Source organism: Thermoascus crustaceus (assembly GCF_041956765.1).
Source record: "Thermoascus crustaceus strain CBS 181.67 unplaced genomic scaffold VTN00scaffold_8, whole genome shotgun sequence".
Classification (NCBI taxonomy): Eukaryota; Fungi; Ascomycota; class Eurotiomycetes; order Eurotiales; family Thermoascaceae; genus Thermoascus; species Thermoascus crustaceus.
In genome coordinates this window covers 1,039,256-1,050,077 of record NW_027192534.1, presented here as the reverse complement: position 1 = coordinate 1,050,077, position 10,822 = coordinate 1,039,256, and the positions used below count along the sequence as shown (strand labels likewise).

At 52.2% G+C, this 10,822-nt stretch overlaps 3 protein-coding genes across 3 annotated transcripts; 2 read left to right on the top strand and 1 right to left on the bottom strand.

The window, feature by feature from the left end:
* Window positions 1-1,617: 1,617 nt before the first annotated feature.
* VTN00DRAFT_9941 (uncharacterized protein) lies at window positions 1,618-2,445 on the top strand (the record flags this gene model as incomplete). The annotated part of the gene is made up of 3 exons (XM_069436952.1): window positions 1,618-2,011; window positions 2,082-2,235; window positions 2,331-2,445. 3 exons carry the CDS (start codon window positions 1,618-1,620, stop codon window positions 2,443-2,445), a joined length of 663 nt encoding a protein of 220 aa, XP_069284540.1.
* An 823-nt stretch (window positions 2,446-3,268) lies between these two features.
* Window positions 3,269-6,353, bottom strand: VTN00DRAFT_9940 (uncharacterized protein; the record flags this gene model as incomplete). Its single annotated transcript, XM_069436951.1, has 4 exons — window positions 3,269-3,391; window positions 3,467-4,477; window positions 4,534-4,669; window positions 4,726-6,353. 4 exons carry the CDS (start codon window positions 6,351-6,353, stop codon window positions 3,269-3,271), a joined length of 2,898 nt encoding a protein of 965 aa, XP_069284539.1.
* Window positions 6,354-7,574: 1,221 nt separating this feature from the next.
* Window positions 7,575-9,261, top strand: VTN00DRAFT_9939 (uncharacterized protein; the record flags this gene model as incomplete). The annotated part of the gene is made up of 3 exons (XM_069436949.1): window positions 7,575-7,620; window positions 7,687-7,994; window positions 8,092-9,261. The coding sequence occupies 3 exons, from the start codon at window positions 7,575-7,577 to the stop codon at window positions 9,259-9,261; spliced, it is 1,524 nt and encodes a 507-aa protein (XP_069284538.1).
* Window positions 9,262-10,822: the final 1,561 nt, after the last annotated feature.

Below are 10,822 nucleotides of genomic sequence, written 5' to 3'. Positions count from 1 at the left end.
CGGAAAACGGCACCAGGGCCAGTCAGATTGGGAAGCATTGCGAGCCTGATGCTTTGCGATCGATCCTTCATCATCACGCAAAGTCCAGAATGACCTCTCACGATCCGGTGAATGATTTCCAGATGTACGGGGTCATGTAAGAAAGACTCTGCCTTCTATTAATTTAGATTCTTGCTGTTATACTATCAGTATCACGACACATGAAGAAATCAGGAGCTCATATCCCAATTCCAAGCCTCCGGATTATCTGACAACTGACAATAAGATCCAGCAGTGATGGGATGACCTGTACGCACGCGAGGCGGGCCCCTTCGTCGCATCAAGTTCAGACGGATCATTCTTGACGGTCAGTAAATTCTTTTTGCGATTGGCTTAGCAACTAATGCTGGGTTTTAGAGAGACATGTGATCAAAAATCCAGCATCGAAAGTCTCCATAGCTTTCCGTGCACTTGTTGGCCGTTACAAGTGGATTTTGAGCGGAACTCCCTTACACAAGTAAGAGGTTATACCCGCCTATCTTACTGAGTCAAAGGAGTGACGACGGGAACAAAAGTTGCAACGAGGAATTCTAACCCTATTTCGACTTCCTAGGTGTCCCTCACATTTGCCGCTATGAAGCCTTCGTCAATAATTATTGCCGTGTAAGCACTTGTGAATACGTCTATCATGTACCTTCTTCTAACCAGACTTTACCATCAGGGCGACGAGCTTAGCAACCAGCGGTTAGCCAACGTAGTACGCTCAATACTTTTCCGAAGGACCCATTCAGCTCGGTTGTTTTCGTTACCCATTTTGACGCACCCAGACATCGGTGAGCGGATCGTTTACGTGAGCTTCTGCGAAGCCGAAGAGAAAATCTATCATATGACGGTTAGCATGTTTATTGATCGTATTAACTGTAAGTGAGACATAGGAATACCGCTTGGTCATCGGCTGTATACAGTACATTGACAATAAGAACAGGTCTTTCCGGACCAGGGCAGAAGGAACCGCAGACTAGCTGCATACTTACCATGTTCCTAAAACCCCGCATGCTAGCATGTCATCTCCTCGCGATACAAGATATTATTAAACGTCTGGTCCCCGGGCAACTTATGCCAGAACTGCATCATTTTATGAAAGGCGAAAGGCAGGAGGATGATCCAACACGGGTCATAGTGGCGCTGCTGACCTCAGAGACAATGCTTCGTGACTTTGTTGAATTCCAAGAGAAACGGCTCACACCCGACAGTGAGGGACTTATTGGTCAATTCAGAATGTTCATGGCCAATCTGCATGACAGCGGCGCGTGGGAAGAGCGCCTAGAGCGAACAAGCTGTCCTAGCTGCAATTCAGTCCCGATGGAGGCATGTTTTACTACCTCGTGTATGCATGTTCACTGCGAAGAATGCTTTGTTGCGATGAGGGAGTCAGCGGAAAACTCGGGACTCAAGTTGCTCCTTTGTTCCACCTGCGAGGTAGAAATCGAACAGTCGGCACGTTGAAACTCCGTTCAGGATCTATTTTGCGACAGCTCTCCCTCTCCGCCACCGCAGGCAAGTTCTGCGAAGCAGAAGAAGACGAAGCAGCAACCAAAGAAAAAGCAGAAAAAGAAAGGAATGTTTGATGATCTTACAATGCTGGAGGACGACAATTATGGCGAGACAGCCGACTGGATCCCCATCGCCGGCGATCTGATGCCCAGCGCTAAATTCACTGCGGCGCGGAACATCATTGCGGACTGGCTTGCTGAAGCTCCGGACACGAAAGTCGTCATTTTTACCCAGTTCCGGAGCATCATCCACATCTTCAGTTACATGTGCCAAAATGAAGAGTGGGGATACGCTCTGCTTACCGGGGAAATGCCATTCGCCATCAGAGATGTATCCATCCAAGAATTCAGAGACAAGGAGGAACTGAGAGTGATGATCGCGTCTCTCAATGCTGGAGGGATCGGACTTGATCTGACAACGGCCAAAAAATGTATTCTCGTCGATCCCTGGTTGAACGAAGCTCTCCAGCAGCAGGTAAGTCCAGGGGGGCCGCCATTCCTTTCTTCTTCTTAGTATCTCAATTGCTAATTCCGTCTCAATTCACGCAGGCATTCTGTCGTCTTTTCCGAATCGGTCAGTCAAGAACGTCGAAGTCGTCAAGCTGGTCGTGAAAGACACGATCGAGGACTACATCCTCGACATGCAGGTCCGGAAAATGGCCGAGATCGACAAGACCATCGGAGATGCTGCTCTTTTTAACAGGTATGTCCCTACTTCTTTATCTACTCATCTCATCATTGTCTGGCGGCCTCCTTCTGCTTCTGAGCAGCTAACGCAGTCGAAAACACTTCATACAGGGCCACGATCGCCGAGTTACTCAACATGTTCGGCACGGTGGAGGAAAACGATGTTGGTGGATTTACGGTCATCCCAGATGATCAGGATGACCAGCAGGATAGGGAGAGGGCGTGAATCAATTGGTTCGAAATGTGCTTCTCTTTTTTGGTGGTATTTTTTTCTCTTTGCTTTTTGATCTCCTAGCCTTCCCCCCCTTTTTTGAAATTTGAGAATTTTTTTCTTTGCCCCATTTATTCCCTGGACACCTACCTCATATGGTATACCCAGGACCCCCCGCCTACTTGGCTAACGTTGGATTGTTCCCATGCTGCTGCAGAAGCAGCGAAGTTCAATACTTGATTTATCCCCCGTGCATATGTACCTACCTAGGAAGGTACATATCTTCTAAGCACGGAACGGGCCCATGAACACGCATCGCTCGCTAGTTATTTAGTTAGTTGGTTTGCATAACGACCTAATGATGTTTATTATGAGAAATGAAACAAACAAACAAACACATTCAATGCTCTCGGATTTCAGAGTAAGAATTAAATTGGGTTGGATGGAGCTGCTCTTCACCGGTGAGCAGAACTACATACATGCAAAGAATATACCTGCGGGAACTGAAGACAAGACAGGACAGGACAATTACCAATCCGATTCCCAAACTCCCTCGATAACACGAAGATAAAAAGGGACTTGACTATGAACATCCGTACCTAACCAGTTCCCCCTCCCTTCTTCCCCCCCCCCTGCCCAACAAGCAAACAACAGAACGAAAACAAAAAAATTATCATCGCTCATTATATCTATTTATTGACCTGACTGTCATTGCACCTCATTAACCCCATTTTCCCTCACTTGTCTTTCTTAGAACTTATGCATGGCATGTCGGTTTGAAAAATATCACAAAGATTACTTAATCAACAGAAGGAAAAGATGAATTGAATCAATCATATCACATCTCCTCGATGGCGCAGTTCGGGTGCAGGACGTAGACGACCCGTTGCGCCGTCTCGCCTTGTTGGTTGCCGTCCTCGTCAACGAGACCCTCGCCGCGGATGGGCATGAGGATGTTATCCTGCATGACGTGTTAGTTCATCTTGTCTACACAACAACGATAATAATGGAATGGATGGACATGACGTTTACTAACCTTAACCATCCTCTTCAGCACCTTGACTGCCAGGTCGCGCTCGCGCTCCATCTCCTCCTCGCTGTTCAGCTCAGACTCGATCTGCTCGAGGTACCAGACGATGAGCTCCTCCTGCTCGACACCCTCGCCGGTGTTGGATTCGTCCTCGTTGACGCGCCGCACGAGCAGGTTCAGGATCTTCATGTACTTGTCGTAGGTGATCTTCGTCTTCTGGCGTGGTTGCTGCTGCTGCTGGTCATCGACATCGTCGCGCATGGGGCTGTCACCGTCCCGGTCGCGAGCAGCGTCGGTCATTTCGTCGTCGCCGTCACCGTCGGCCCCTCTGTTGCCGCTGCGGGCGCCGGCCTCTTCTTCGTCCTCGTCGACTTCGATGTCGTCCTTCTCGACCGTGACGATACTCTGGCGGAGGAGGTCGTACGCCTCGCGTACGAAGCTGGGGACGACCTCCTCGACGCAGTTGGCCTTGGCCACGGCCTCGGAGAGACGGATCAGCGACTCGAGCTGACGGACTGTGATGCGGTACGAGGAGCGGCCGATACCGCCCTGGGCGTCGTTGGCGCGGAGCTCCTTGTACTTCTCGACGAGGAGGGCCTTGGCCTCGTCTGTGAAGACTGGCTTGAAGGTCCGCGCGAACCGGATGTACCGCTGCAGCTGCTCGGTGCTGAGTTCCGGTTCGACGGCCTCGTCGCGGTTCATGTGCACGTTGACGATGTGCTCGGCCAGGTTGCGGTCCACGGCCTCGTTGGGCTCGTCCCGGATGACGAAGAACAGGTCGAATCGACTCATGATGGGAGCGCTGAAGTTGAGGTTCGCCCGGAGCGTCGTCTTGGGGTTGTACCGGCCGCCGATGGGGTTGGCGGCGGCGAGGATGGAGGCACGCGCGTTGAGCGTGGTGTGGATGCCAGCTTTGGCGATAGAGATGGTCTGCTGCTCCATGGCTTCGTGGATGGCGACTTGGTCGCTGACGTCCATCTTGTCGAACTCGTCAATGCAGCAGATGCCTCCTCCATTCTGTGTTGTGTTAATTAGATGGGTTCTGTGCGCGGGTATGGTGGATGGTAACTTACGGCAAGCATCAGCGCACCAGCTTCAATAGTGAACTCTCCAGTTTCAGCATCTTTTATCACAGAGGCAGTCAAACCAGCAGCGGAGGATGCCTTTCCACTGGTGTAGACTGCTCGAGGATGCAAGGAACAAATATATCTAAACCGGGATGTAAGTAATAGGTCATGCGCGGGCATGATTTTCAGAACACTTACTTCAAGAACTGACTCTTACTCGTAGACGGGTCACCCACTATACAAATGTTGATATCTCCACGGAGCTGCATGTTCTCCTGCTCTGTAGTCTTGCTCACGCCTCCGATCAGCTGCAAGAGCAGACCCTTCTTGATCTGTCGGTGGCCATAAATCATGGGAGCAATCGAATCGACCAGACGAGAGTAGATATATTCGGAATGCACCAGCTTCTTCAGGTCCTGGACCTCATAAGGAGTCAGGCTCTGGAGCAGGGCCTCCTGGGCCTTGTCTTCGTCGTCTTGTGGCTGATCATTTTGGTTCAGGGAAGCCAAAATGTTATTCGACTGACCGCTCAATTGCTGGTTTGTTGGCTGGCCAGGGGTCGTGTTGTCTGGCGTGATCATACACGCAAGGAAGGCCAAGCGGTAGGTCAGATCTCTGACACCGAGGGACTTCAGACCGGTGACACCTCCTCCGCCGACGTCTCCGTTTTCACGAGTGGCCTGAGGCCGCACTCCGGGCAGTCCCAACTGGCTGACATCGGGCACCACGATGAGGGTACCAGTGAAGATACATCTCTCACCAGCCTTTGCCCGGTCAACCATCTCGCCTCTCAAGATAACATCCATCGTACGGGGCATGCTTCCGGTCGGGATCTCGTGTGCGGACTCCTGCAACTTTACCTTCTGCCAATCGATGAACGTACTTTTCCCGATGTCAAGACGCCAACCAGACCGGTTACCACAAGTTGGATTCGGACATTGTGACGGTTCTGTGTATTTGAAAGTCTGTTCGACATTGGTGCATGGAGTCTTGCACTCCTCACAGATGAACGTCCCCAGGGAAAGCTCCGGCCGAATCTCAGAGGTCCTTGTCACCGTTCCGGATACAGAGAGCAGCTTTCCGATCTGCGACGTCCGCAGCTGCCGCAGTCTGGACACCAGAGGGAGATTGTAAAAGGCCAAAGAGAACACTCTGTCGGTCTGCTGATGCCGCGTCTTCTCTCGGATCGACCGTTCGAGGTCTGGGTTATCCGACACGCTCGCGTTTGCAGCCATCACTGATGAGCTGGCCTGGGATGAGACGCTGCTGATCTGGCGGTGGGCCGCAAAGTATTCCGGTTCATACTTGGCGATCAGGTTGTGCAACGCTTTGGTGAGGAAGGGTTGAAACCGGTAATATTGGTTGGAGATCGCTTCCGCCAAAATCTGGTTATCCAGCGATGTCAAGTGAGTGAAGTCGACGTAGAGCGTCGAGAGCCCAAACTTCCTCATTCCATGTATCTGTGCAATGTAGTATTTGTCGCTCAGCATCTCCGAAGACGGCGGAATCGCTGACGACGAAGGCTCTTCGACATATGTTTCCAGCAGCTCTTCGAAGGCCTGCTGCACCTTCTCTCCGGCCAGGTCGACGACCGGAGGCGGGGGAGGGGCGTACGGGTTTCGCAGTCGATTGCCAGTAGAGCCATTGGCGCCGACAACCTCGTCGTCTGGAAAAGCATGAGCGTCACTCATGGGTCCATTGCTCTCTGAGAGAGGCTGTGGTCGTGAGGAACTGGGCGGCTGGTCTGAAGGCGGGAATTGTCTGTCACGGGAACCGGCCGTCGAGCCCAGTTCGGACTGGAGAACGGCATCGAAGAGGGAAGACATGATGGGAGAGGGCACACGGCCGAAGACAAGCCACCGCGGGCTGTGTAGGAGGAGTCTGGGAGGCGTGCCCGTCGGAGCAGAGGGATGCGGTGCTGGATGGATGGAGATCGATGCTGGCCGTGCTGTATCCAAGTCGCCTGTTTCGGCACACTTTCTGGAGGCTCAAGGCCCGACGCGTGCGAGACGCGAACGCGTCGGAGAAACGTAGGAGCGACGGGGACGCGTAAAGTGGTTTTGCACCGGGCCGACTGTGTTCCGGACGCGGTGAAGAGATGTCACATGATGAAAGCGCACGGAGCACTCAGAGGTTCAGGCCTCCAGCGATGGGCGTGGGTCCGTGAGCCATGGATCGCACCCAACCTCTCATATGCCACACGTATTTTATTTGCATTTTAGGATAAACGAGTGGTTTGTATGGCAAATCCTACATCGAACAATGTTGCCAAATGCCCTCTGAGCCTGTATCAAAGTCCAATTCTCGAAGGTGTATGCAAAGAACAGATTCTAGCAGCCTAGGTCAATGTGGATTATGGGCCTACGCATGGACTGTTATACGAATTGGAACATGCACAGTAGATTGCTTGAATCAAAGAAAGGAAAGACAGATCTCCATAGATTTTGCCACAGAGAGCGGTCAGGTCTCCAGTGACTGTCAGAAAATAGGGACTGCCAAGTCGGAAGCTGGGGCGTGGCATATTAGAAATCACTTAATCGGTAGCTTGGGCGCATGGATCGCGATCCATGGCCTGCATCTGCAGCCACTTCAAGTTTCCTTCAGCATCCTGCGAGGCGGAGAACTAACTGCATGCGGTAAACAGTCGCTATGCCAAAGGCTGCGTGACGTGCCAATAGGAACGTTGATCTGGGGTTTTTGACGGCCGCTACCGGCACTAAACGCCGGGCGGCCAACCAGCAGCCGGTCCGGTATTGCCCCTATTCGGTCAGGTCGCGGCCCAACCGCAGCCCCCTCACGGCCCGCACCCTCGTTAGGTCGCTCCGTCTAGTCATCTAGTGGCATCCGAGCTCTGCAACTCGTACTGTGTCGAGCCTTGTCGAGCCTCGTAAAAGACGGTACGGCCAGCCTGGTTGATGTTCACAGTCGGAGCATCCCGCGTGCCGTGCTGTGCTCGCCCTCCATGGCTACCGCTTCTCGAACATGATCCTCTGACAGTACCTGTCCTCGCTGTCCGACCGTCTGCTCCTGCTCACATCCGTCCAGTGATGGAGTCTGCAGCGCTCAGGGCCCCTTCGGGCTCACGAAAGCACAGTATGCATCCGTCTCCAAGGTTTGTTTATCCAAACACCAGCGCACGTGAATTGACCATATCAACAGGTGCTCCCAGCAGTAATGCAACCCCGTCTGCCAAGCAGTCCAGGACCAAGAGGCGTCCTGCCGTCTCTCAGGAAAAGCCCGGTCAGACTCAGGCCTTTTTCTTTGTGGAGCAGGGCTCGTCCACCAGGGAGAAACGGGCCCATGTGATGCGGCATCATATCCAGGAGAAACGCAGGCAAAGTAGGCTGGCCAACAATGCCGACAAGCAGTCCGCTCGGTGCAGTCGATATCTTCCCTGGCAAAAGAATGAAGGCAAGGACGATGCTGGAGCATCTCCTACCACCAGCCCTCCTCAAAGCACGTCTCCGGTATGATAGTGACATCCTCGAGGCTTTCCCTTTTGCCGTGAAGCTGTACAGTCCCTTGAGATATGAAGTTGCGCTGACGGCGTGGTTCCAATCTCAGGTAACGACTGGACCCGTGGGAGCGCCATCTGCTGCTGTCTACACTCCATCTCAGCCCGTTCCAGTTTCCTCACCCAAGACCATGCTCAGTGCCTCCAGAATGGACCCTTTTCGGACCCTCCCCATGGTCGACCAGAGAGGCTATGAGCTGGCAGATTACTGGACTTCCAAGCTGACCTACTGGTCAGGGCCGAACCCTCACATGAAAACCGTGGTGTTTCAGACTGCCATGCGCCACCCCGTTTCCTTCCAGGCTGTGATACTTGCGTACTGCGCCCGGTGGAAGGCCAGACTATATAATTGTCCAGAGGACCCGGAAATTGTGTTTTATGTCGGCCAAGCTAAACAGACCGTCGAGCAAGCCCTCCGGGGAGCACAGCCCATGGACGAAGAGAGTCTGGCCATGGCCCTGACCGGTCTATCATTGCAGGAAGAGCGGTTCAGTAACAACAGGAAGAAGGCGGACGAGTACGCAGACCGAGCCCTCCAGCTCCTGCGACTACGGACGGGATACAACGTTACCGTTTCCAGCGTTACCATTGAGGTCTTCCTGCTCTACGTACGGTACATTATGTTCCCGCGTGGGTCGTCGATTGACGCAGATGGCGCCCGATGGCTCGTGAGTTTCTTGCGCAGCGCCGAGCAGATGATGAGCGAGCATAGCAGGCCAAGTTTTCTCTCCCTTGTACCCCAACGACACAGTTTCTTCCAGATTGAGAGTCCGCTGTATCGTTTTCTGTCCAGCGGACCCCATCCCAGCCAGGTACCGAACTCCAGCCGCATGTACGTTATACAGAATGCACCCACCCAGGAGATATGCCGCACTGCCGCCCTGATTTATATCACGACTACTCTCTGGGATCACCGAGAGTCGCCAAACAAAACGGCCCGATACCTCAACCAGCTTATGGCGAAGTTGGAGGAGCGCAGCCTCGACCGCTATCCCATGTGCGAATCGTTTGTCTGGATGCTGCTGGAGGAAAACTATGACGCGGACCTAAAAGATCCCGAGCGGGCATGGTTGACGGGTGAGCTACTAAAGAGGCACAAGCTACTGAGTCCAGAACTACAGTTTTACTTCAACGAGATCCTCCTGAGTTTCTTGATGCTGAATCGTCCGTTGAAGGGGGTGGATTTCTTCGAGAAAGAGCTACACAGAGTCATCCCCTGAGGCGCGACCGTCCGGCGCACTGCACCTGGACATGCAAGTGGCCTTTTTACACAACCGCACACCATGCATATCCTACGGGGGAATGTGGCCCCTTGGCTCGGAAAAGGAATCCACGACGAAGCGATCTGCGCATCATGGCGATCCCGTGTGAGCTTCCCGAGTGCGGGAAAAGGTATGCACTGGAAAAGGAAAGCGCCCGTCGCACGCTACCGAAGAGGTTCCGATGATGACCTGGCGCGAGCTTAGGTGCGTGCAAGCATCGGAATGCTGGGATACGATGCTGGAATGATGCTAGCGCGCTGCGCAGCATCACAGCGCCAATGGCAAATACCACTTCAAGCGGCATCGGGCACCAAGAAATCCAAATTGTTCTGTTACTCTGGAGCGTCATTGAACCAGAAGGGTAGGGATGGATATAGTTGAGGATATGGTGACCATGGGACTGCACCGCACGGTGGACGAGTGTACCGGGGTAGCACTGCCCTGGCCCAGCGGTGTGATTGGAAAGTTTCTACCCCTGCAAGCCACATGTGGCGGTCGTAGTCCATCCCGATCGGGATACAAGACACGAGGACCCGCCCATCGTGCAGAGAGGCTGTCCAGTATTATGTAAAGAAGAAGTAACTAACGTAATCAACGGCCGAGCCGTCCACACGGCCGAACCGTCCACTTTCGCGTCAACTTCCAACTATCATTCTTCAACGCGTCATTTTCTCACCCCTACCATAGAAAATGCCTCTTTCTCAAGAAAATCAAATTCAAATGGCTATTGAAGCTTATAAAAGCAAAAAAGTTTGATCAAAATCAAGGGCTTCTGCAGTATTTGGTGTGCCTAAATCTACTTTCCTTGATCGGCTTAAGGGAATCAATCCACGGTCGGAAACACACGCCAATGGCCATAAATTGACAGTCCTTGAGGAAGAAGTCCTTGTTAAGAAGCTGCTAGATGCAGATAAACAAGGCTTTTCAATTTGGCCTGAGTTCCTGTGTGGAATGGCACAGATTTTACTTTGCGAGTGTATGCAGGATCCTACCACAGTTCTTGGTGTCACTGGGCTTCTTCCTTTGTTAAGCGCCGTCCTGAACTTCATGCAAGATATAATTGGAAAATTCAATATCAGCGTGCGAAGCAGGAGGATCCAACTGTTATAAAACAGTGGTTTGAAGTTGTATATGCAGCTATTCAAGAACACAGCATACATGAAGATGATATTTAGAACTTTGATGAAACTGGCTTTGCAATGGGACTCTGCTCAACTTCTAAAGTTATTACTTCAGTGGAGCGCAGTGGAAGACCTCAGAGAGTTATCCAAGGGAATCATGAATGGGGCACTATTATTGAATGTGTGAGCTCTAAAGGGATTTCTATACTGCCAGTGGTTATCTTAAAGGCAAAAGAACAACAGGCTGCCTGGTATCAAGAACCTGCTCTTCTTCCAAATTGGTGGATTGCAACAAGTGAGAATGGCTGGACAACAGATAAAATAGGCCTTCACTGGCTAAAGGAGGTGTTTAGCCCATATTCTTGTAACGACGGGCCTAGGACTTCTTAGGCGGAGGG